The 26,503-nt window shown below is 37.1% G+C and overlaps 2 protein-coding genes across 2 annotated transcripts in view; both read right to left on the bottom strand.

The window, feature by feature from the left end:
- LOC115623083 (cellular tumor antigen p53-like) overlaps positions 1–26,503 on the bottom strand; it is a 194,143-nt gene that overhangs the window by 39,565 nt on the left and 128,075 nt on the right. The window lies entirely within an intron of this gene.
- Positions 21,136–21,806, bottom strand: LOC115623095. Its single transcript, XM_030517302.1, has 2 exons — positions 21,729–21,806; positions 21,136–21,665 (listed from the first exon to the last, which is right to left on the bottom strand). The coding sequence occupies exons 1-2, from the start codon at positions 21,774–21,776 to the stop codon at positions 21,222–21,224; spliced, it is 492 nt and encodes a 163-aa protein (XP_030373162.1). The 5' UTR covers positions 21,777–21,806; the 3' UTR covers positions 21,136–21,221.

The raw sequence follows: 26,503 nt of genomic DNA, 5'->3' as shown, positions 1-26,503 counted from the left end.
TCTCTTTAGTTCAAATTAATCCAATATACAATCACCTTCATAGATATCTCGATTTGGTGTTTGTTAATGATATCACTAATGTTGTTTCTAGATCTTCTCCTTTAACACTTCCTGAAGGTATTTATCATCCTACTCTAGAAATTTGTCTTCCCTTTTCTAGATCTAGTGCATTGTCTTCTGAGTGTAACATGCCTCGCAAATGCTTTCGCAAATGTGATTTTGTTATGCCTAACCGTTTGATTTCTAATGCTAATTGACCTATCTTGTATAGCTCCGTCGATATAGATGTTGCTCCAAAATTTTTGTATAACACCATGTATTCCATTTTCGATGTCTGTGTTCCCAATAGCGTCACATCATTTTTTTCTCTTCAGCATCCATGGTTTACGCGTAGACTTTCTAACCTAAAAACCATAAAATCCAGATGTTTCAAAAAGTTCAAGCAATCTGGCTTAGGTATTGACTTCTCTAAATATTGTATTGCAAAATCTAATTTTCTTCTTTTAATCTCCCTGTGTTACACAAATTATCCTGAGCGTTGCAAGCTCCAATTTAAACATGACCCTAACAAGTTCTATAAGCGGGAATCTTCGACTTTGCCATCATCATTTTTCCTTGCGAATAACAATTCTTGTAATGATTCTGTAAGTAACGGTAATTCTTACCTCTTCCGCATTATGCCTTCAATTTCTATATTTGCTCCAATAATTACAGATTCTTCAATTTTATCTGATATACTTGTACAATCTGTAAAATCTTCATTGTCTCCTGGGCTTGACAGCATTCCTAGTTGTGTGCTCAAAGAGTATAGCACTTCACTCTGCAAACCGTTGCTTAGGCTTTTTAATCTGTCTTTGGAGAACGGAATCTTTCCTACTTCTTGGAAAAAATCGTTTATTATTACCTTCCATAAAAGGGCTGTAAGCCATACATTTCCAGAAACAATTTCTTCTTGTTGCTCTTCGTGGTCTAAACGATTACAATCCTACTCCAGTAGACTTCTCCTTATTAACCTGCCTTCTTTAGCTCACCGTAGGATAGTTCTTGGTGTTCTGTTCCTCCACAAATTGATTGTCGGAGATGTTAATTCCTCTATGCTTCTTGACCAACAAGGAATTTTCTGCCTCTTCAACTTAACAGATGCACTAGTGATTACTAATGTACAATCCTATTCGAGTATTATGCGCTAATAATACTTGTAATACTCTATACATAAAATGTACAAGGGTATATAAGGTTTGCGGGAGCTGAAAAATGTAACAGACAGAAGGAGGCGTGGCAGACCACACAAAGTATATATATTCTTGATCAGCATGATAAGATGACTCGATCTAGCCGTGTCTGTCTGTCTGTCCGTCTGTCCGTGTGTGAACACCTGGATCTCGGACACTATAAGAGCCAGGGATACCAAATAAGTCCCAGATGATTTATATGAATACGCAGAAAATGTGTATTTTGGAATTTCCCTCCCTCCACATTTTGTTTTTTATAAATATAAAATAAATACAACGAATAACTTTCAAATTTTAATATGTAACTTTTTCACTTTCTACTCAGGTATGGCATGTTATACTTTAATTGATTCCCTCTGTTACCGTATTCTCCTTAAAATTCATTTAAAATTGAGTTTTGTAGTATGAATATGCACCGATTGCAAATATAACTGGATAACCTGTAAACAAACATTATTCTGTATTATGCTCAACAATATGTATCGCTGGGTGCTGAAAATCAAGGTTTGGTCTGCGTATTACGTAAAAACACTAAGAAAGGAACTTACCCAAGAAGAATGTCAAAACAGCGATAATTATGCATAAAATACAACCAAATTTAAAAATTTTTTTATTATGCTGGGAAAAATGTTGTAATAAATAACATGAATAATTGTGTACAAATATACTAACATCTAATATACCAATATATAGTAGAGTTCCACATGCTAGCTGCAACGTACCATTAAAACAAAGCACTCCTACCCACATTAATAGGGATTGCTTTATTAAGTCCTGCGTAAATAAGGAAATGGCGTGGGACAGTATAATGTACCCGAAGAATATGTACCATGCGCCAAAAATAAGAAGTCCTGTACGGAGTTTCCGCTCTTCTGTCCACATTTTGAAAGTGTAGTATATAAAAGCCTGTATTTATGAATCGAAGCATTAATATACATATATTGACAATTAAATAACTACATACTTTTACGAATACGTATTTTGACAATATTTTCATGGCAAGCGAATTCTTCAAAAAAAAAAAAATAAATAAATAAATAAATGATAAGGTGTGCGTTTGTCAATATTATACGGATTTATCAATTTCCAGCATCTACATGAACATCAGAAACCGCAACTGTCAATCAAATTTTCATACAGTTCGAATATTCTCAGACTTTATTTCTATGTTCATTTGTTAGCGCGGAATTATGGCGAGCTAAGGAGTCTCACAGTACTCCTTTGAGTGCTGCACGGAACATTTTAGCGTACCTTGCAGTGATATTTTAATTTTTGCTCCGCACCGCACACTTTTCATCTTCATTTATCTCAAGTGATTTACACGTTTGTGTTTTATTTTTCCTGCCAAGTTTCCAGCTTCCTTCCTTTGGCGATTGCTGCCACTGTTTTGGCTGCCATGTCCTTGCGGTAAATAAAAAATACGCATGAATAATGCATTGTCATTTAGAAGCATTGTACGATCCTAGTCTCAGCAGCAGCAGCAGCAGCCCCATCCTCCATGTCTGTTGACTGCAACTCAACTCTGCACCACAAACACACACACACACATCAACCTCATCATCATCATCAGTTATTTAAACTTATTGAATTACAAATTTATTCTACAGTTGTATGTAAGTATTTGTGTGTGTGTGTGTGTGTGCAGAATACAACTTGAAATCCCGTACTCCTTGCTCCTTGCACTCTGATTTTCCCTCATTTAAAATGCTTGCATAATTTATGAAAATGCTAAGTACGAGCTTAAACAATTTTGCGGTGTAAGTGATTTTTCACAAAATGCTTCGTCAGCAACTGCAGTGCAAGCAAAGAATATGTCAAAAAATAGCAGTAGAGATATGTTATATATTTCTTCTATATAGTGCTTTAAGGATTATACACATTTGGCACACCACACGTGTTCCCAGAATTTCAAAACAAAATAGAATGTACCATGTACTCCTGTGCTCAAAAAAAGGATGTTCTATTCGTTGTTAGATAGGCGATTAGCAGCAGAGCTATTAGATCCTTGAAAAGATTGACACCACAACACCATGTTTGGAACAGAAAGATTAACTTAATATATTTTTTTCAGATGGATAATCTCAATATACGAGGTCTGTTGAAAAGGTGATGGTTATATATATATATATATATATATATATATATGTATATATACTTGTATACACTAGCGTTTCCGGCTTGCGTTCCTGCGCGACTGAATCGTCCTTTCGCGAAAATCTTGCAAACGTGATTCGTGTTCATCGGCATTTGTGTAGTGTTTTTTTTTTACCAATAGATGCTTTTTTTGGTGGAATGCCACTAAGTGGCTGTCAAAGTGAATTATATCTGAGCGATTTAATTTAAAGGGGACGAAATGGATATTGATGACTAAATAAATACTTAATAAAAAACAATTCAAAATTGCCCTTTTGTTTTGAATAGACCATGAACTTTTAAGATTTTGTACATTTTTTATCAAATTTAATACAGAGGCATATACAAAAGGGTTGATAAGGAGTCGGTAAAGCATATGGAATATATTTGTGTTTTAAGATCAGGATCAGGTTATAAGCTACTGCAACTTATTACATTACTACATTGTTATGCCCTCGGAAGGTGGCAAGATATGATTGCTCGAAATACCTTCCCCATCGCAAACGGTTGTGTTGGAGAAACTGCGCCAAATGAGTTTGAAGATTGAGCGAAGGGCCATCGAAATTGAAGCGAAAATTAAAAGAATGATGATGCGCACAGCCCAAGCAACTCGGTCGTAGTCGCTGTTTACCCAGTCTTTCTCATAAACGAAATCGATGGCCTTGATATACTGTATGTAGGCTGTGATGAAGTATCCATTGGGATGCTGCCAAAAAGCCAAAGGCTGTACTTTTTGCCAGTCATGCAGAACTAATTGTTTCAGCTGCTTCACGCTGTAGACAACAGGCAGCTTGCGAAATTCTCCATCCTTTACGTGAAGAATAGTTGGTAAATCAGCCAGAGAGAAGCGCTGAATGACGGTCTGCGAGTATTCCAGTTGCATGCTAGCTACCAATATTTTGGTCTCGTCCTTTTGCATTTCCGCAGCGAACTTGTTCCAAACGCGCTCAAATTTCAAACATGCCTCGATTAGTGGCACGCAAAAACCAACTGCCCATTCCCCTTGCAACATCAATTCCCACGTCCGCTCGTCCAACAACACTTTGCCATTATCCAGTCCCCTGCCAGGTTTGCATTGGCTTTGTTCAGCAACAAAACAACTCTCTATCAGTGCAGCGGTGATTAGTAAAAACAGCCAGACTTTCATGATTCTAGTTAACGCCAGTTAATTTGTTTAAAAATTGAATTGTTCTGATATGTACAATTTTTGTAAGCTGAATCCTTTTGAACTTTTTGGCATGGCCTGCTTATAAATTAATTATATGTATAGTATGTACACTGCCATGCACTTGAATAGGGACAATATTTTTTTACCCTGGTTGCTTTGAAATGTGGTCGCTATTGACGAAATTCTGTAGCAGGGGAAGGGGGAGACAATTCCAAAAAATAAAAAAAAACTCGTCCTTTCTCGGACCAACTTTGGTTATTCTAGTTTTTATAGTTTCTGAGATCCTTGCGTTCATCCGCATCATCGATTTCTCGTCATGCTGATTCAGAATATATATACATTATGGGGTCGGAGATGCTTCCTTCTGCATGTTACATACTTTGCACAAACCTAATATACCCTTTTTACCCTACGGGTACAGGGTATAAAAAGGAAAAATCTAAACGTTTGTTGACCCCGATAAATTTATTGGGAAATTTGCTTGAGTTTCTCTTAACACTATTGAGTTACTCTCCCAATTAAAATAACACTGAAAAGCCAAAATCCAACTTTCTAGTTTATGAAAACCCAAACATGGAAATGACGAAAGGTGAATTTGAAAGAATTTGAAATACAGAAGCGCCAAATACAATTTAAGCAAAATCGAAAATTTGGGACTAAAATTACCTTTGGGGAAAGCAAATATGCCAATATTTCCAATCAGATCGGAAGCTCGCGATAAACTATAAATAGAACGACTATTATCAGAGAAAAAGAGTTTTATAAAAGAGTTGTCGAATAGTCAAATCGCCTGGTATGTAGATTTAGCGCAAACTAGCGAGGTCGGCGAAGCTCTCAAAGTGAGTAAGGCGAAGAGGAAATTGAAATTATAAATGTTATTTAATAAAGGTTGTTGTCACGCTGTTTTATTATGTTTCTGGCAAACTGAATAATATACGCCGTATTAAAAATATTTCTATACATGTACTAACTTACCGTAAAATGAACTATTTAAGGAAAACTTTCTTCTAAAAATGTATTGTTACTTAAACGCAGCTGAAATAGCAAGTCGAAATGGCGAAAATATTCTTCTGTTTTCTGATCATTTGCACAACTTATCATGCAGGATCTGCGTCTCAGGATCCAAGAAAACTGATACGAATAGGGAATAGCAACAGCGTGGTGATGTACAAGAGAGGAACAGCCTGGAAGTTTCCCTCGGGCTTCTTTTCGAATATTATCTCTGCCATTCCGAAAATATTTAAGGCATTACTTAAAATCCCACAAAAGTTGGGTGTCCTTTTTAAGAAATCCGTAAAATCTCTTGAAAAGTGTAAGGATGAAGGTATTGTGTCTTCTCTTAAAGGCTTAGGAGAAACATGCCAAACATTTTATGAGCTATGTATAGAAGATTTTTCAATACTATGTATACCGAAGGTACTTGTAAAATTTCCGAAGTTCATCTCATCGACTGTTAAACTATTGGTCACCGGATTTATGGCCCCAGCAATTCTTACACCGGATGCTCTAGTTTGTGTTTGGCCAACTCTGAAGGATGTTTTATGCGTAATAATAAGTTTCGTCCATGAACTTTTATGGGCCTTGCTTAATGGATAGATATGCTAAAAAAAAAAACAAACGACTTTTAATTTGAATTGTAAAATACATATATTTGACAGACTAATATTTTGTTAATATCGTGGCACCTGGCTCGGCTTGGGTTTTATAAATTTTTCCGATTATTCTTAGGAAAACTTCGAATATAAGAAAAAAATGGTTAGTCAGATTAGTCCTAAGCAAATGGAGTCTTCTTTATGTAGTGTGTCCTAATAAAACAGACAATAGTCGGAATATGTGCACAACAACAATTCATTAGAAGAAACACATAGATGGATGACAGGCGGGTAGTCGGACGTCATGGTAATGTAAGTACTTATTAACATTTATAATTGTTTATTCCACAGCAAGAAGTGATGCCAAAAAACGTAAAAACATAAATTATATATATTAAGGTCGAAATATTATTTTTTTTTAAGGCCACGTCAGGGGATTGCAAAATGTCAATTCAATATCATATAATACCAAAGTACTAACAATTTTAAGATCCGTTCCAGTCTTGGAGTATAAAAATTGAGATTAAAATTAACGATAAGATGTGAAGTATTACCAATCAATTTTCTAACTTGAATATATATAAGAGAGAACATTTGGAAAGGTTAACAGGTAATTACGAAGAAAGCAGAAATGAGACCATTGACTGTATTATTCATTCTAACACTCTTTGAAGCTTCAAATGGTGCCACCCTTTTACCGCTATGTCGAACGACAACAACTACAGAGCCGCCACCACGTGATCCAGATCCCCCCAAGATTTCTGGGGATTTTTGGAAGCGCATCATGAAATATTTGGACGGAAAGAAATTTAGATGCGTTCGCGAGGTGTACATTGAAGTATACACGAAAATGATCACATTTACGCAATCTTTTGACGACTGCCCCAATGTAAATCGGGAATATTTTCAAGATGTCAACGAGGATGGCAGACAGATATCGGAAAAACTAAAAAAACTGACGAGGCTATGTTATAAACATGGGCAGTGGCTGGCTTCACCGGATTGTATAGAAAAATTTTTTAAAACCTTAATCGATATGTACGGCGATATTCTTAATTTGTTAGGCACATTGATATTTATGCCATTTCCCGATAATCCGTGTGTTTATAGCCGTGCAACTGATATAATATGCGTCCTTATAACCCATTTAGGAACTTTAGTTACGTGTATAGTAGACACATTATAGGACAAGAAAAAGTATTTAAATTATACACTACGCTGCAAAAATATATTAAAACTCAGCAGTTTACTTGTAAAAACTACGAATAAGAACAATGTGTTAGTATTAAAACAAAGATTTGATATTTATTTGCAATTAAATTTAAAATACGGAAGGAATGCTAGGGTCAAGTGGACTAAATTCTTAAACCCCTTACCTAATTCATTCATACTTGTCGCTGCGAAAAATAGTATTAAGAAATCGATTATTATTGTTTAGTATTTCGAATATGGCTCTTCTGGAAAATAAATGTGCGCATAATTTGTTACTTAAATATATATATATATATATATATATATATATATATATATATATATATATATATATATATATATAGTATATGAGTATAGTAGTATATGAGTATCTTTCCACTGCCACATACATAAGTGGTCCTTCGAGCCGGATCATATTATTGATACCACTTATAGTTATACAGTCCGCTATAAACAATAAACATTAACAAAAAGTCAAAATGTGGCAGTGGAAAGATACTCAAATCAAGCGCATTGATTCGTGGAAATCGCTTGAGAGACGTGCATTTTGCAACATTCCTGAAGTTTACAACCGAAACCACTTTAGTGGACATATTTACAACAACGCAGGAAAAGAAAATCACGAGCTGGCAATTATCAAGGAACTAGGCGAAAACGCTTTATTGCGCGTCTGTGAATTTCTTGACATCGGACATTGACATTGTGGAAGCTATATTAGTTGGTGGCATCGAAAGCTACGATGAGTCAAATGCATCGGACTTAGAGCTGAAACTGGAGGTCTACGAACAATCGAAAATGTAGATGCGGAAAATGTAAACGTAAAGCGCCAAAAATACAAAATGCAGGAGGAACTCACTCAACTGCAAAACGCATTGGCAGAAGCGAATAGTGACGTTACTGCAAACGACGACCAAGGTGTAGCGAAAATTAAGAATGGAATCGATAGGCGCACGCGTTAATTGGATCTTCTTCAAGCGGAAGAAGAAGCATGGCACGGCGAAGAAGACGTACATCGATTATCCAAGGCCCTAAAAGGCTCAGCAAGGGACAAGGTTGCCTTATTGCTTATTTCAGCAACAGAGCCCTCCAAAATTATAAGTATTTTGGACAGGGCATATGGTGGACCAGAAAATGTTGCCCTTGAGCTAATGTCAAAAGCAAATCAAGTCAAATCAATAACTCAGCTATCTGACTTTGAACAGTTCAATTACTCAGCTTAAAACATACATAAATGCTGCACTGGAGTATACAAATGGAGCTCTAATCGACACTCAAAGGCTTCTAGCTGCGCTGATTGGAAAATTGGCTGAAAACTACCTACGAGAATAGGGCGCATTCTTAAACGGCAAAGGCATGCGCGGTTCCTGCTATATATTCAACACTCTGGCTGAATGGTCAGGCTGATCTTATTCAAGACATTTCATTCTTCCAAAAGGTGTCAGCAATAAATAACCCGGTAACATTGTATGCACAGCAATAAAAACCGAACAAAATAGTTGATACGGCCGGCAACCCAAAGCCAAAGGCTAGAGCAACTTGTTTTATATGCAACGAGGATAAACGCGACCTAATTAAATGCAACGTCTTTCTCAAGTCTACTGTATAGAAACGCTGGGATCTCGCAAACCACCATAAAGCATGCTATTGCTGTTTGAAATTTCATAAAGGTCAATGCAATCTAAGAGAGACTTCCAAAATTGAAATTTCACAGCAAACTGCTGCACAAACAGGCAAGCAAGGCGACGGTAGTGGCACCGCAAAATTTTAGCGGAGTATTTGCGGAACCAAAGAAGAGTGTCCTTCTTATAATGGTACCAGTTACAGTTCACGGAGAAAAACATTCCAAACAGATAATTGCCTTTTTAGATGAAGGAAGTACATCCACATTGGTTTAAAAGGAATCAATGAGCTCTTTTGCTTTAGCTGGACAGGAGGAGTATACCACTACTATACGAGTCAACAGCAGAGCGAGCAAATATCAAGCTAAGTGATACCAGAGGCACAATGCACGAGTTAAATGATGTATGGCTAATAAACGATTTAAATCTTCCTTCACAGCAAATCCACTACGAAAATCTGTCTAATTCATTGCCATGTAACTTGGTCGACATTTAATAGTTACAAAACCAAGCACCATTGCTGCTAATAGGACAACGCCACGCCAACTTGATCACCACAAGAGCTGTCATCAATGGAGATGAAATACGACCGATGTTATCCAAAACCAAACTAGGTTGGGTAGTATTTGAAGTGGGTTCAAGAGAGAAAAATTTCGTCTGCTGTCAGTTGGAAGATCAAAATCTACAACAAATGATCAAGCGCCAATTTAGTCTGGAGATCTTCGGTGTGTGCGTAACAAGTATTCATAAATCGCAGTCCGCAGAAAATCAACTAACAATGAAAACGACTGAAACATCAATAATTCACAACAAAAACCAGTACATCGTCAACTTACCTTGGAAAAACGATAAAGTAAAACTCCCAGATAGCAAGGCAATGGCCATACAGCGTCTAAGGTGCCAGGAACGTAAACTACTGCGAGACTAGAAAACAACGGAGGCATATAAAACAGAAATCCTGAAATTGTTGCAAAAGGGCTACGCAAGTAAGCTGCAAGACAAGGATGTTCTAAAGTCCCCAAATCTATGGTTTCTACCACAGATTTCACTGTAACAAATTTCGTAAAAATTACAATGCCAAAAAATACGCAAATGAATACCCAGACGCAGTCAAATCTATTATAGAAAATCACTATGTGGATGATTATTTGGATTCGAAATCATCAATCGAGGAAGTAAACAGCATAATAAAAACTATAAGGTATATTCATGCAAAAGCTGGCTTCGAACATCGACAATTTCTTGCTAATAGCGAAGAGGTGATGAACCAAATTCCATTGGCCCTTCGATCTGAAGGCGCCGTCGCAATGTTCGGCGACAAAACTGATCTTCAAGAAAAGATTCTTGGAGTTCTATGGGACGCAAGTGGCGAATACTTTACATACTCAATGAGTACCATGCGTCGTGTGAACAGGGACATATTAAAGGGCAATATTCTTCCTCCAAAGAGGAAGGTATTGTCAGCCGTGAACTTGGTGTACGATCCACTAGGTCGGATGACACACATAACCATTAAAGGCAGAATTCTTATGGACGATGGGACGATGTGATCAACGAAGATCTCAAACCAAAGTGGCAAAAATGGCTTGCAGTGTTGGCGTCTATAGAAAATACGAAAATACGAAAATACCCTGGTGCTATAGTATCAACCTACAAAAAGGCGATCGCATGGAGATGCACATATTTAGCTATGCCAGCAGTAGGGCATACGCAGCAGCTGCATATCTAAGATATTGCTATACGAGAGATGACCCGAAATACGATGTGGCACTGGTCGCATCCAGGTCAAGAGTTTCTCCATTAAAATCCCTAAAGCTGGAAATGATGATGGGTTGCCGCTTGGCGGGGACAATTCAGCAAGATCCATATTGCCCAAAGATACTTTTGGGTAGACCCACAGACCGCACTTGGATGGATACGCAGGCAAAACAGTTTGCCAGTGTTTATTGCTCATCGAGTGGGAGAAGTTTGTGAAAAGTCGACTAAATCTGATAAATCTGGATTTCAACTGAAAACAACATAGATGATGTCATAACACGTGATGACATAAAGCAGCAAAAGTTAGAGAGATGGCAGATTGAGCCAGAATTTCTCCAAAAGCATGAATCTGAATGGCCAAACAAAATATTACCACAGGAGCAAAATAAAAAGCTGGAAGTCGTAATGGTTGTGCAACAAGAGGAACACTCCTGCAGAGAATCTCCAAATATAAAAAATTGGTACGCACTACTTCGTGGGTCGGCAGATTTATCAACAATTGTTTGAAAAAGGTTAAAGCGGAGCGCGAATCGGGAAATTTGGATGTAGCTGATATTGAGTGGGCAACCTCAACTTGGCATAAAATAGTGCAGCTACAATCCTTACCAAATGACATTGTAAAAGTTCAATGTGGTAGAGCGTCACCTAATCTACGTCTTACAAAGTACAACATATACTTAGATGAGAATCAAATTATGCGAGTGGCTGGTCGAATTGAACGTGCAAGGAATATTCCATCAATGACAAAAAATCCAATAGTACTGGATGGTAAGCATGAATTACCAAGATGTTAATATATAAACAGGATGCCAAAAATAAACTACATAATTCGAACAATAATACAGGCCTTTGTTTGGTGCAAACGCAAAAAAGCGCGACCTATTCGACCACAAATGGATAATTTACCAAAAGAAAGGTTTCTTACATTCGAAAAACCTTTCTCGGCCATAGGAGTGGATTATTTTGGGCCCTAATGCTGCGGGCAGCGCTACAAGCAGAGCATGGGCAGCGATTTTATTTATGGCTATAACTTTCTTCAGAATTTACCTTACCATAATTAAACTTGGCATACAGACACATAATCACTAACGGGATGTAGCTACCTAATTTTAGTTCGAAATTACTCGAACTACGGGAGCTATGAAAAAAAAACACGAATTTTGGGGGGTGTATCAGAATAAAAAAATAAACTTCACCTGCCTAGGGCTTATGGGAATCTGGATACCGGGTTTGGTTATTCTAGCTCTTGTACCTTCTGAGATCCTTGCGCTCATACAGACGGACGGACGGACAGACGGACATGGCTATATCGACTCTGCTTATCACCCTGATCAATAATATATATACTTTGCGGGGTCTGTCACGCCTCCTTCTGCCTGTTACATTTTTCAGCTAGCGCAAACCTAATATACTCTTGACATTTCATGTACAGAGTATAAAAATGAAAAAAATTTTAATTTTTAAATTTAAACGTTTGTTGACCCCGAAAAACTTATTGGGAAATTTGAGTTTCTCTTAACACTATTGAGTTACGCTCCCAATTAAAATAACAGTGAAAAGCCAAAATCCAACTTTCTAGTTTATGAAAACCCAAACATGGAAATGACGAAAGGTGAATTTGAAAGAATTTGAAATACAGAAGCGCCAAATACAATTTAAGCAAGATCGAAAATTTGGAACTAAAATTACCTTTGGGGTAAGCAAATATGCCAATATTTCCAATCAGATCGGAAGCTCGCGATAAACTATAAATAGAACGACTATTATCAGAGAAAAAGAGTTTTATAAAAGAGTTGTCGAATAGTCAAATCGCCTGGTATGTAGATTTAGCGCAAACTAGCGAGGTCGGCGAAGCTCTCAAAGTGAGTAAGGCGAAGAGGAAATTGAAATTATAAATGTTATTTAATAAAGGTTGTTGTCACGCTGTTTTAATATGTTTCTAGCAAACTGAATAATATACGCCGTATTAAAAATATTTCTATACATGTACTAACTTACCGTAAAATGAACTATTTAAGGAAAACTTTCTTCTAAAAATGTATTGTTACTTAAACGCAGCTGAAATAGCAAGTCGAAATGGCGAAAATATTCTTCTGTTTTCTGATCATTTGCACAACTTATCATGCAGGATCTGCGTCTCAGGATCCAAGAAAACTGATACGAATAGGGAATAGCAACAGCGTGGTGATGTACAAGAGAGGAACAGCCTGGAAGTTTCCCTCGGGCTTCTTTTCGAATATTATCTCTGCCATTCCGAAAATATTTAAGGCATTACTTAAAATCCCACAAAAGTTGGGTGTCCTTTTTAAGAAATCCGTAAAATCTCTTGAAAAGTGTAAGGATGAAGGTATTGTATCTTCTCTTAAAGGCTTAGGAGAAACATGCCAAACATTTTATGAGCTATGTATAGAAGATTTTTCAATACTATGTATACCGAAGGTACTTGTAAAATTTCCGAAGTTCATCTCATCGACTGTTAAACTATTGGTCACCGGATTTATGGCCCCAGCAATTCTTACACCGGATGCTCTTGTTTGTGTTTGGCCAACTCTGAAGGATGTTTTATGCGTAATAATAAGTTTCGTCCATGAACTTTTATGGGCCTTGCTTAATGGATAGATATGCTAAAAAAAAGCAAATAAATAAACAAACGACTTTTCATTTGAATTGTAAAATACATATATTTGACAGACTAATATTTTGTTAATATCGTGGCACCTGGCTCGGCTTGGGTTTTATAAATTTTTCCGATTATTCTTAGGAAAACTTCGAATATAAGAAAAAAATGGTTAGTCAGATTAGTCCTAAGCAAATGGAGTCTTCTTTATATAGTGTGTCCTAATAAAACAGACAATAGTCGGAATATGTGCACAACAACAATTCATTAGAAGAAACACATAGATGGATGACAGGCGGGTAGTCGGACGTCATGGTAATGTAAGTACTTATTAACATTTATAATTGTTTATTCCACAGCAAGAAGTGATGCCAAAAAACGTAAAAACATAAATTATATATATTAAGGTCGAAATATTATTTTTTTAAGGCCACGTCAGGGGATTGCAAAATGTCAATTCAATATCATATAATACCAAAGTACTAACAATTTTACGATCCGTTTTAGCCTTGGAGTATAATATAATTAATATTAAAATTAACGATAAGTTGTGAAGTATTACCAATCAATTTTCTAACATGAATATATATAAGAGCAAACATTTGGAAAGGTTAACAGGTAATTACGAAGATAGCGGAAATGAGACCATTGACTGTATTATGCATTCTAACACTCTTTGAAGCTTCACAGCTATAATTAGCTACAGAGTATAATTAGCATGTGTTCTTCAAAGGGTGACGGCACTCCATTCAACAATAGTAGTTATGCTTAAATAAATTTTGGTTGGAGCATTGAATGCTGGTTGACTGATTGGTGATGTTGATTGGTGGTAAATAAACTATGAATTTGAAATCTGGACAAAACATTATATTTATAGCCTGTACCCAAAGGGTGAAAGGCTATACTAGTTTTGTGCGAATGTATGTAACACACAGAAGGAGGCGTGACAGACCCCACAAAGTGTATATATTCTTGATCAGGGTGACAAGCCGAGTCGATATAGCCGTGTCCGTCTTTAATTTAATGAAATAATTTAATTAAGATCCTTTTTGTAATTAATTAAAAAATTTTTTTTTATTTTTTCCCTTTTGGTGGGAGGTACAGGGCATTTAAGAGTGAGCTTGCTCGACTTTAGCATTCTTTTCTTGTTTTATTTTGCGAGCATTTAGATGTTGTTTTGGCAAATAAAATTCCAATTGAAATTATACTTTATTATATGCACATCCTCTCCATAACCAACTTATTAACACCTGGATAGTTCATGTTGAACTTTTCTTGAAAATATTATGTTGGACTTTGTTTTTTGGTGGTGGAGTTTTGCAAAAGAAAACATTACAAGAACTAAAAAGATTGAACTTGTTTTGGATTACAATTATAGATAGGCAAAACCTGTGTCCCTTTTATTGGGGAAAAGTACAATATTACAAAATTTTAAAAATGGAAACCATTTTCGATCTTGACCCTTGCAGTCGTCCTCAGTCATAGGAACCAGAGTTACTCCGAGAGCACCATTTAAAGTGAAATATAGCAGCCACTTAATGAAACGCATTTTTTAAAACTTTGAATAATGTTTGAAATCAAAATGCTTCCTTCTATATATGCGACCAGTTTTTAATGCATTACAAATTACGTTAGTTTATACTTAATATAAGATTATAATTTCATTTGCAACAGGTTTAATGAAAAGTGTTTAGACAATTTTACGCCTTACATTTTACATTTTAAAGGCGAACTATTAAATGAAGTTTTTAGTAAGAATCATTATCGTTCGTACGAAATTGGTATATTTTACTTTTTATACTCTGTACATGAAATGTACAGAAGTATAGTATATTAGGTTTGCGGGAGCTGAAAAATGTAACAGGCAGAAGGAGGCGTGGCAGACCCCACAAAGTATATATATTCTTGATCAGCATGACGAGACGAGTCGATCTAGCCCTGTCTGTCTGTCTGTCCGTCTGTCCGTCCGTCCGTCCGTCAGTATGATCACCTGGATCTCAGAGACTATAAGAGATAGAAACACCAAATTTTAGTCCCAGATGCCTTATGAGAATACACAGAAAATGTGTATTTTCGAATTTCCCTCCCTCCCCCCTATCCACCGCAAATCGCGATTTTCTCTAACTCCCGTAATTCTTGGAATTTCGAAGTAAAATTTTGTAAATACCCCCAGTTAGTATTATGTTTCCGTACGCCAAGTTTCATCATGATAGACCGATTTAACAAAAAGTTATAGCCATAAAAATATTTGCTGCTGCAGCGCTGCTCAAGAGCTGCCCGCGGCTGTTGTTGATGTTGCTGTTTGGTTGACTGCTAACATGTTTACTCAGACACGACTATACGAGCATATACATACACACAGAGTATTTCAAAGTCGGGACACCCGACTTTAGCTTTTTTACTTGTTTATACTCTGTACATGAAATGTACAAGAGTATATTAGGTTTGCCGGAGCTGAAAACTATAATAGGCAGAAGGAGACGTGGCAGACCCCACAAAGTATATATATTATAGATCAGCGTGACAAGACGAGTCGATCTAGCCCTGTCCGTCCGTCCGTCCGTCCGTAAGACCACCGAGATCTCAGAGACTATAAGAGCTAGAGACACCAAATTTTGCACAAAGATGCCTTATGTGTGTACGCTATACGAGTTTGTTTTATTTTTTGGATTCCCCCCCCCCCCCCCACTTCCCGCTATGGGGGTTTTCCCGATTTTCCATTTGTAGAATCGCCTATAGCTCAGAGACTATAAGACCTAGGGACACCAAATTTTAGTCCTTGTGTGAATACACAGAAAAGGTGTATTTTGGAATTTCCCTCCCTCCCCCCTCTCCGCCGCAAGTCGAACTCCCATAATTCTTGTAATTTCGAACTATAATTATTGTAAACATATGTACAGAGTATTTCAAAGTCGGGACACCCGACTAGCGTTTTTAGTTGTTTTTGACTGTCAGTGTGAGTTAAAGCACACTATTTTATTCAATATGGCTGAGGAAGATGGAGATTTCTGTAAGTAGAAAACTGCTAATCCAAGGGTAGTTTGCTAAAAATCGATTACCCCAACAAAAAGGGCTGGGACAGACAGCGACCTCCGCAATTAGTTGTTTTGTTTGTCTGCAGCTGTTTATTTGTTATTGCTGTTGTAAAAATAAAGACATGAATTAATGCGGAAGGCTTTTCATGACTGAAACACATTCACGTGCTCTAATAATTTAGTCTCTGAAAACATACGAGGAACATTTTCATAAATGAGCGCAAATACCTGCAGCACTAATTAAATATCACATGGAGTCGTCGACTGGGTTGGAGGAAGTGAAGCGGGGCTGATTGCGGGACGCATATAAAAAGAACGGCAGCCATTAGTGGCGTTAATTATATTTACTGTTTAGCCAAAATGGGACACGTGAGAATGTAAAATAGCATTATTTCTGACAGACACGCTGCACACAAATGCGTATCCTTTTAATTGTAGGGAGATCCATTTCGCAGAGCACCCAGACGCAGGCTCGGCAATGCAGTTAAAATATCGAGCAAAATACCGCTAATTGCGAATCGCATTCATCAATTGAATGTGCCACGAAAACTAAGTATATATTTCATTGGACTCTAGTAAAGGAACATAGCCACCGGATAACGTACTCTTGAGTGCGATATGAAACCCAAAAAACAATATTGTAACATTGTCATGTCGTGTATAATGGCTACAACTAAGTCTCGTGTTGTAGATACAGTACAGCACAATGGTTGGAACTCTATATATACTTTATTTTGTATCTAATTATTCCTTGTACCCGAAAACTACAAAGGTATATTAGGATTGTGCAAAGTAAAAAATGTAACTGACAGAAGGCAGACCCCACAAAATACATACGTGTCCGTATTAAAACATAACTATCAGAGACTATAAGAGAGAAATACTAGATGTTGTATGTGAGCGCAGTACAAGTGTTTTTCAAACCCACTCCACCGCTATTAGTGAGTTCCATAATTTTATTTTTTTACGCAAATTTCTATTATAATTCCAATGGCAATTACTTTCGATTACTGCTTATGTGTCCATATGCCCAGTTTCATCGATATGACCTATCAATATTAATAAAGTTATACGCTTAAATGTAATATCTGCCAGCAGCTGTTGTTGTTGCTGCTTCGGCTGAACTCTGCACTGCACACATACAAATATACAAAAACGCATAGACATTAGTACTGAGTATATATTTCTATTGATTTGTTTGAATGTTGAATTTGAGTCCCAAAGTCGTGGGTTTCATAAAATATTTGTTTATTCCAATAATCGTGGCCCCCCTTTTATTGAGAAAAACATTTTCGAAGGGTTTTGCCTAAAAGTATGCTAGGAATTGTTGTGTGTGATGTGTGAGGTATTGGTGGCGGCAGAGTATTTGGCCACAAGACAGGCCTGTAACAGAGTTTGAAACAATGGACTTATAGTCAAAATTAATCCATTGCTGCCCCTTTAAAGTTTTCTGGCAGTACTTAGCTACCTACAGTTGTTGGAGCAACTCAACAGCTACAAGTACTTGGGCGCACACTTGGACCTATAACCAGCATCAAGAGGAATTTTAAAGATTAAGATTATAAATATAAATCTGTAAGATAAATTGATGATAAAACAAGTAAAAAAGGTAATGTCGGGGGTCCCGACTTTGAAATACTCTGTACATATGTTTAGAATAATTATAGAAATTAAAAAAAGTAAGAGAATTACAAAAAAAAAAATTTGATCGATTTTACCTTTCTCGGTATTCGAACTCACGTAAAGGGTGTATAATTGCCCATATACAAAGCAATTGCGTCTATGTGAGAGTATGTATGTATATGCTCGTATATTCGTGTCTGTGTAAGCATGTTCGCAGTCAACCAAAGCACCAGCATCAACAACAGCCGCGGGCAGCGCTTGGAAAGCGCTTGAGAAAATCGCGATTTTCATGGGAGAGGGGGGAGGGAGGGACATTCCAAAATACACATTTTCTGGGTATTCACATAAGGCATCTTGGACTTAAATTATGTGACCCTAGATATAGGCGATTCTACGAATGTAAAATCGAGAAAACCCCCATAGGGGGGAAGTTAGGAGGAAAATCAAAAAAATAAAACAAACTTGCACAGCGTACACACATAACGCATCTTTGTGCAAAGTTCGGTGTCTCTACTTCTTATAGTCTCTGAGATCCAGGTGTTCATACGAACAGACGGACAGACAGACAGGGCTAGATCAACTCGTCTCGTCATGCTGATCAAGAATATATATACTTTGTGGGGTCTGCCACGCCTCCTTCTGCCTGTTACATTTTCAGCTCCCGCAAACCTAATATACTCTTGTATGCAAATTTTTCCTGACAATTAGTTTTGATTTCTTGAAAAATTAGTACGCGCAAAACATTATAAAAGGATTTAGCCTAAAGTGTTATACTCGTATATATGTACAAGTATATGTAAGTATGTATGTATGCGTGCTCTGTATAGTAAGCTCAGCATGTTGTATAATTTTCGCTTGAGTGCGATTTGAAAACGGAAACGCGCATTGCAATCAACAACAGCCGCAGTCGCTATGGCAGTCGAAGGACAAAACACAACAAAAAACAAGAGAGAACGCTACAGTCGAGCAAGCCCGACAGTGAAATACCCTGTATCCTGACAAACTTCCGTAACTTAATTATATGCGCCCATAACAGAAGCAACAAGAGAGTACAGCAACAACCACAACAGCTGCGGGCAGCGCTACAAGCAGAGCATGGGCAGCGATTCTATTTATGGCTATAACTTTCTTCAGAATTGACATATCATGATGAAACAGATTGATTTCAAAATTCAAATAATTACGGAAGTTATAACAGAAAACAAGAATTGCGGTGGAGTGGGGGGCAGTGTATCAGAAAAAAAAATTCATTTGACCTACCTAGGACTTTGGGGAACCTCGATACCAAGTTTGGTTATTCTAGCTCTTGTACTTCCTTAGATCCTTGCGCTCGTCCAGACGGGCGGACAGACGGAAATGGCTATATCGACTCGACTTGTTACCCTGATCAAGAATATATATACTTTGTTGGGTCTGCCACGCCTCCTTCTGCCTGTTAGATACATTCGCACAAAACTAGTATACAAGTAGTCTTTCGCCCTTTGGGTACAGGCTATAAAAAGAGGACGAAGAGCGAACTTGATTCTGCAGTTAGTGGGCGTAGTACTGGAGTGAAATTGTTGCGCTAATAAGTTTTCATAGAATTGACCGATTCGGATGAAATTTAAAACAAAGAATTGTATATAAAAGTAGGTTGTGTGTGAATATATTGGTTAATGAAGCTTTTGAAATGTGGACAGTATTGACAAAATTCTGTAGCGGGGGAAGGGGGAAAAATTCCAAATAATAAAATAAACTCGTCCTTTCTCGGACCTAGGTCAATTTGGATACCAACTTTGGTTATTCCAGCTTTTATAGTTTCTGAGATCCTTGCGTCCATCCAGACGGACAGACGGACGGACAGACGGACGGACAGACGGACGGACATGTCTAGATCGATTTCTCTCGTCATGCTGATTCAGAATATATATACTTTATGGGGTCGGAGATGCTTCCTTCTGCATGTTACATACTTTGCACAAACTTAATATACCCTTTTTAGCCTACGGGTACAGGGTATAAAAAGTACTGCTACTCGCTATACAGTCATCTCCTGAGAGCTGAAATCATTGCCAATGGCGTGCGGGAGCGCGTTACAGACATTTTGTTTTCTTTAGCGAAAACTTATGGCGCACGGAAGCGGAAATGTTGATGTGTGTGTAATTCAAAGTTGAAAACAAAGTAAAACGGAAGCAGGACGAGCAGTTGGATGTCAGTTAGAGCACTTGTTTGTTATATTCCGACACTATTTCTTGCTCTCTGCTTCTTAACTTGCTTCGTTTCAGTTTTCATGGTGCGCCCTTAGTTAGACCTGTAATAGAGATAAGATATGTAGAAGTGTGGACTGTAAAATATTAAGTATCCGATCAATGTCGGCTTTTAGCCAGTCAAGCTTTTTATATCTGAATTTGAATCTTACTTACGATGATCTTATTGTATATGTTGCAGTGCCTCTTTATTTAGTGAAATTATTCGTTTCTTCTTTATGGCGTTCTGATTGGCCGCTTAAAGCTAAAGTTTACGAGTTTAAGCTATCTTGTTGATGAAACCGTGTAATGTAGAGACAAAGCGTCATCCGGATGAATCTGTACCGAAGATGACAAAGACCGAAGGAACCGATGAAAATATAAACGTCATAAAATTTTTCCACAGAAATTTCAAATGTAAGAAACTTGTGAATTAATTCGTAGCACGGTGACTAATCAATCGGATTGGGTTCAAAAAAAATAAAACAAACTCGTATAGCGTACACACATAAGGCATCTTTGTGCAAAATTTGGTGTCTCTACCTCTTATAGTCTCTAAGATCCAGGTGTTGATACGGACAGACAGGGCTAGATCGACTGATCAAGAATATATATACATATGTACTTTGTGGGGTCTGCCTCACCACCCGCAAACCGAATATACTCTTGTACATTTCATGTACAGAGTATAACAATGTAGCCTTATAAAAACTTGTTATACCCTGTACCCGATTCTGTGCACGATTCTGATGTAAAAGTAAATGTATGTGTGGACTATATTATATTTATTTTATTTAAATTAATTAAATTTTTTTAATAAATTTTTTTTTTCGTGGGGTGGTAGCATTCTTTTTTTGTCCAGTTAAGTGTAAGTGTAATTATAAATTAATTAAATAATACCGAAAACGAGAACAGTTGAAAGTCAATTTGACGATGTGCCCGTCACATGCGAATGCTTTTATTTTAATGCGGATAAATATGGCCATTTAATTTAATTAAATATTTGCCTACAAGCAATTCTGAATTGAGTCAAGCACTTCGGTAATTAGAGGCGCAAATTCAACAACAGCGGATTGGTCGCACTCCATTTTGTTTTTTGTTCGAAAAACCAGTCTCTTAACCTTAAATAGGGCTCGAACCAGGCCGTTGTTGTTCTTTAATATTATATTTTTACATTTACTCTGCGATCCCGATTTCTCATTGGTTTCGGTACAGTCTTCTATAACCACTGTGATCATATCGATAACCTCTTTAATTAAGACGACAACTTCGGCTGTGTCTGGAGCAAAGTTTCCGTTGCATTCCAGCACGCTCATTAGGAAGTTCAGAGAGGCATAATTTATATGAACCATCCATTCAAAAACGCATGCTAAATTCTGTTCCGAACGCGCTGCCGAATTGATGATAGCAATTACTTTAGCATCGCCGTCTGTCGGTTCACCTTTCGCCACCTGGAAATGGGGAGGCGCTTTTAATTAATGCCAACTATTTCAGTATTAAATATAAATGCTCACACTGATCATGGAAATTGCAGCTATGATAGGGACTTCTAAGTGTTTCATGATATCTTAACAACCTGAAGAGACTCTTGTTTGGAATAGTTCCAAGAGAGTTACTTATGTAAGCCTATTTGTTTTGGAATACTCGTAACACTCAACATCTTTATATTATGGTAGTAAATCAAATCAATTGGAATTTTCAAGTCACGGATGAAGTTAGTCAACAACCCATAAAGTTTTCAACTAGAAATTCTTTTGCTAAATATGCTGCTGCTTACTTAAGTCGAATTTAACGAAATTGAAACAACTATTGATTGAAATTGATGAAATTTGAAATAAAAGTAGGTAATATCTTTTTGGTTGGGCTTATGTAGCTTTTGAAATATGGGCAGAATTGACGAATTTCTGTAGCGGGGGAGAGGTCTACATACAAAGTTTAGTGAAAGTGAGCTCAACCGACTCCGAAATCCAGGAAGACGGACAAACGGATAGGGCTCTATCAATTCGACTCGCCATGTTGATTCGTTTTATTATGGAAGCCTTTGTTATTGGAATTTTGTACACATAATTCTGTTTTTACACGGTTTTGACTTAACACATTTTCAAACAAGAGAGAGTCGAGCAAGCCCAACAGTGTAATACCCTGTACCCAGGTAAACTTCCGTCACTGAGTTAAACATTTGAACAACAGTAGACAATTATATATAAATTATGTGTGCAAAGTTTGGTTTAGGTAGCATTTGAAATGTGGACGCTATTGACGAAATTCTGCAGCGGGGGAAGGGGGGGAAAATTAAAAAAAATAAAATAAATTCGTCCTTTCTCGGACCTAGGAGAATCTGGATGCCAACTGTGATTATTCCAGCTTTTATAGTTTCTGAGATCCTTGCGTTCATTCAGACGGACAGACGGACGGACATGTCTAGATCGATTTCTCTCGTCATGCTGATTCAGAATATATATACTTTATGGGGTCGGAGATGCTTCCTTCTGCCTGTTACATACTTTGCACAAACCTAATATACCCTTTTTACCCTACGGGTACAGGGAATACAAATTTATGATTAGGGTACACGCTGTACACATTTGTAGACAAGACTGGAACGGGCGCACTTCTGCGACACATATGAGCAAGGCCCATTTCACCTACACAATCTACCCTGAACGCATTTTCTAAAAAGTTAGTCCCGAATAATGTGCTAAAAAATCTTTCCCGAAAACAGCCGATATTTGTGACAAAAGACTTGCGTCCACTCTCAATTACAAAAGGTGCGTGTAACAGTTTCTTATCTTATACATCTTACCGTTTCGGCTGTGCGTTGTTGATTTTGTTGAAATTTTTCCATGGGAGGAAGGACCTCAATATTTTAGGCCCCAAAAAACAATCTCATTTATATAATCGTACAAAGAGATACACGTAAGTATACTCGTACAGATAATAACTTAAAACAATATTGATATCGCTAAGCAGCATTTGAACCGACAGCTTTACCTCCAGGCCTAGAGAGTAGATAGCTCTACCGACCCTCCCATCTATTATTCCTTGATGACCTTAGTGAAACTGGCAAAAAGTTCTTAATTTCGATGATTTCGTATTTAATTCGGTCGGGTTTTCTAGCATAGCGGCAATATTCGGCGATGGCTAAAGTGTTGAAAAAAATTGTAATATTATCATTTGGGATGAATGCACCATGGCACCAAGAAATATTTGAGAAGCAAAATAAAATGCATACTTGTATAATTTAGATAAGCTCAGAAAACAAGCTCCTTTCAATTGTTTTTATACTCTGTACATGAAATGTACAGAAGTATATTAGGTTTGCGGGAGCTGAAAAATGTAACAGGCAGAAGGAGACGTGGCAGACCCCACAAAGTATATATATTCTTGATCAGCATGACGAGACGAGTCGATCTAGCCCTGTCTGTCTGTCTGTCCGTCCGTATGAACACCTGGATCTCAGAGACTATAAGAGATAGAGACACCAAATTTTGCACAAAGATGCGTTATGTGTGTATTCTATACGGGCTTGTTTTTTTTTTTTTGATTTCCCCCCCCCCCCCCCCCCCACTTCCCCCCTATGGGGGTTTTCCCGACTTTCCATTCGTATAATCGCCTATATCTCGGAGACTATAAGACCTAGGAACACCAAATTTTAGTCCCAGATGCCTTATGTGAATACGCAGAAAAGGTATATTTTGGAATTTCCCTCCCTCCCCCCTCTCCCATGCAAATGCGATTTTCTCTAACTCCCGTAATTCTTGGAATTTTGAACTAAAATTTAGTTATTTAGTTAGTTATTATGTGCCCGTATGCCAAGTTTCGTTATGATAGACCGATTTAACAAGAAGTTATAGCCATAAATATATTTGCTGCTGCATCGCTGCTCAAGCGCTGCCCGCGGCTGTTGATGTTGCTGTTTGGTTGACTGCGAAAATGCTTACACAGACACAAATAGATGCGCATAGGCATACATACACTCACACAGACGCAATTGCTATGTAAATGTGCAATTATAAACCCTTTACGTGAGTTCGAATACCGAGAGAGGTAAAATCGATCAAATTTTTTTTTTATTTTCTTAATTTTTTTTATTTTCTATAATTATTGTAAACATATGTACAGAGTATTTCAAAGTCGGGACACCCGACTTTAGCTTTTTTACTTGTTTCAATTATCTTTAACCGTTTATTGTAATAATTCATAACAACCCAGTGAATCTACCACCGATTCAAACAAAGCTTTGAAATCTACCCAAATGATTAATTTTATCATTGGCCACAGACACTTAAAAACTGCAAAGCCAATTTCATATGGAACCGAAAGAGGTAATAATAATAGGTTCAAAAAAAATGATATAACTGTTGCTATCACTTGAGTAGAGCACGTTGGTTTGAATGGCATACAGTGCTCCTTCAGCATAGAGAAGGAATCAAAAATCCCTATGATTTGGCTAAAGATTGGAATCCGCACCTTGCCTTTGCCAATCATATAAGCGCATTCTTTCAATGCCGTTTCAGCATGTTCCGAAGCGTCTTCGTCTATAATTTTAAATACGTGATTAAAAAAAGTAAAGGGATGCAGTATAAGTTTACCCCAAAATGACGGACGAACTTTCCATGATTGATTTCCATCGGTCTCGTATTCCAGACAACCAGAGTCCGTTGTAAATATGACAAGCAATATTATTGAAAAAAGTATTGTTTTAGGCATAATTGCATAAATAAAATTAAACAAAAAGACTTAAAGTAATATACAGCTTAAAATCACATAACGAAAAATCGTATTGAAGTCGTGTCCAACCAGATTGGTAATGCATAACTCAATTGGATTCACTATTTTACTCAAAATGTAGATTTTACAAGTATAATCTGTATTTGATCTTATATAACTGATTTGTTCATTTATTCATCTACCAACAAAGCTGTCGATATGCAAACACAATACAACGGAGGACCTAAAAAATAAACTTATAAACAAGTGGAAAAGCTAAGCGGCTTTGAAATACTCTGTACCTATGTACAGATTATTTATGATTAGGCAATATAATTATAGCCATAAGTGTAATCTCTGCCCATTTTCTGCCTGCAGCTTCTCCAAGATAATAGCGGGGGAATGGATGGAAGGAGGAATTTTTGGAAATAAACTTGTCCTGCATACTCATATAGCGCATCTTGGATGCTTTGGTGTTTCTACCTTTTATAGTTTTAGGCTGTTTCGGAGAATCCCCAATATCGGGGAGTGAGAGGTCCATCAAGAAATTAAAGCAAGGCAGAAGTGCTAGAGTCGAGAGGGTTCAACATTTGAGACTTGAACTGTCTAGGGCTTAGGGGAACCCGGATCCCAAGTTTGGTTATTTTATCTCTTCTACTTGCTGAGATCTCTGCGCACATACAGGCAAAAAGACGATCAGACAGACGGGCGGATATGGCTATATCGACTTGTCGTGTCGTACTGATCAAGAATAAATATACTTTGTGGGGTCTGCCACGCCTCTAGCTGTGTGTTACATACAATCATACATTTGCACTAAGCTAGTATGTATACCCATTACCCTTTGGGTACAAACTTTTATACTTTACTCGTAGAGAAGCACAAAATCTAAAACGTGTTTGCAGCATCAAGATGTGCACCCTCAATAAAAATTTGTTGTTGTTGTTGTCAACTACCAATTGGAGCACTGATCATTGCAATCCTGGATTGGATTGTGACGGCGTTAGTATGTCATGCGGCGCTTTGGCAGTGCCAGACAAAATTTTTTGTTTATAAGTATTTTTATGGCCCCTTTTGGACCCTGTGCATACGTGCTTTATCCTTAACATTAGTAATAGATAATTAAGCTGTATGACAATTTCTATATCTATATATATAAAACAGTTTGCCCTGACTGACTGACGGATTGGTGATCATCGCACAGAAAGAAAGGATTTTTTAAAATCTAAGCTCCAAAGCGGGGTAAAAAAGCTCCAAAGGTTGTTTGAAAAATCCATATTTTTCAACCGATTGACTTAAAACTTGGTTCTAAAATCAACAAAATAATAAAAATAAAAGTGCATATTTACTCTAAGAAAGAATACAGTGTAAACTGCGTTGTATTTTTGTAACTTTTAATTAAAGAGTAGAATAAATAATTATGATATATGTACATATGTGTGTATGCTCATTTAAATGTTGTGCAGTAGCATAAGTTGACCAATTACCTTTGCCAAATTGTACAGCTTTTAATTCCCGAAATTACTTGTCTTGATTTATCCCTATCATACTATATAAATAAATATACATACATATGTAT

This window comes from Scaptodrosophila lebanonensis, unplaced genomic scaffold, assembly GCF_003285725.1.
Source record: "Scaptodrosophila lebanonensis strain 11010-0011.00,11010-0021.00 unplaced genomic scaffold, SlebRS2 tig00000043-arrow-pilon, whole genome shotgun sequence".
In the NCBI taxonomy this organism is placed as follows: Eukaryota; Metazoa; Arthropoda; class Insecta; order Diptera; family Drosophilidae; genus Scaptodrosophila; species Scaptodrosophila lebanonensis.
Note: the sequence above shows the minus strand (reverse complement) of the source record. Positions and strands in the feature narration are given on the sequence as shown.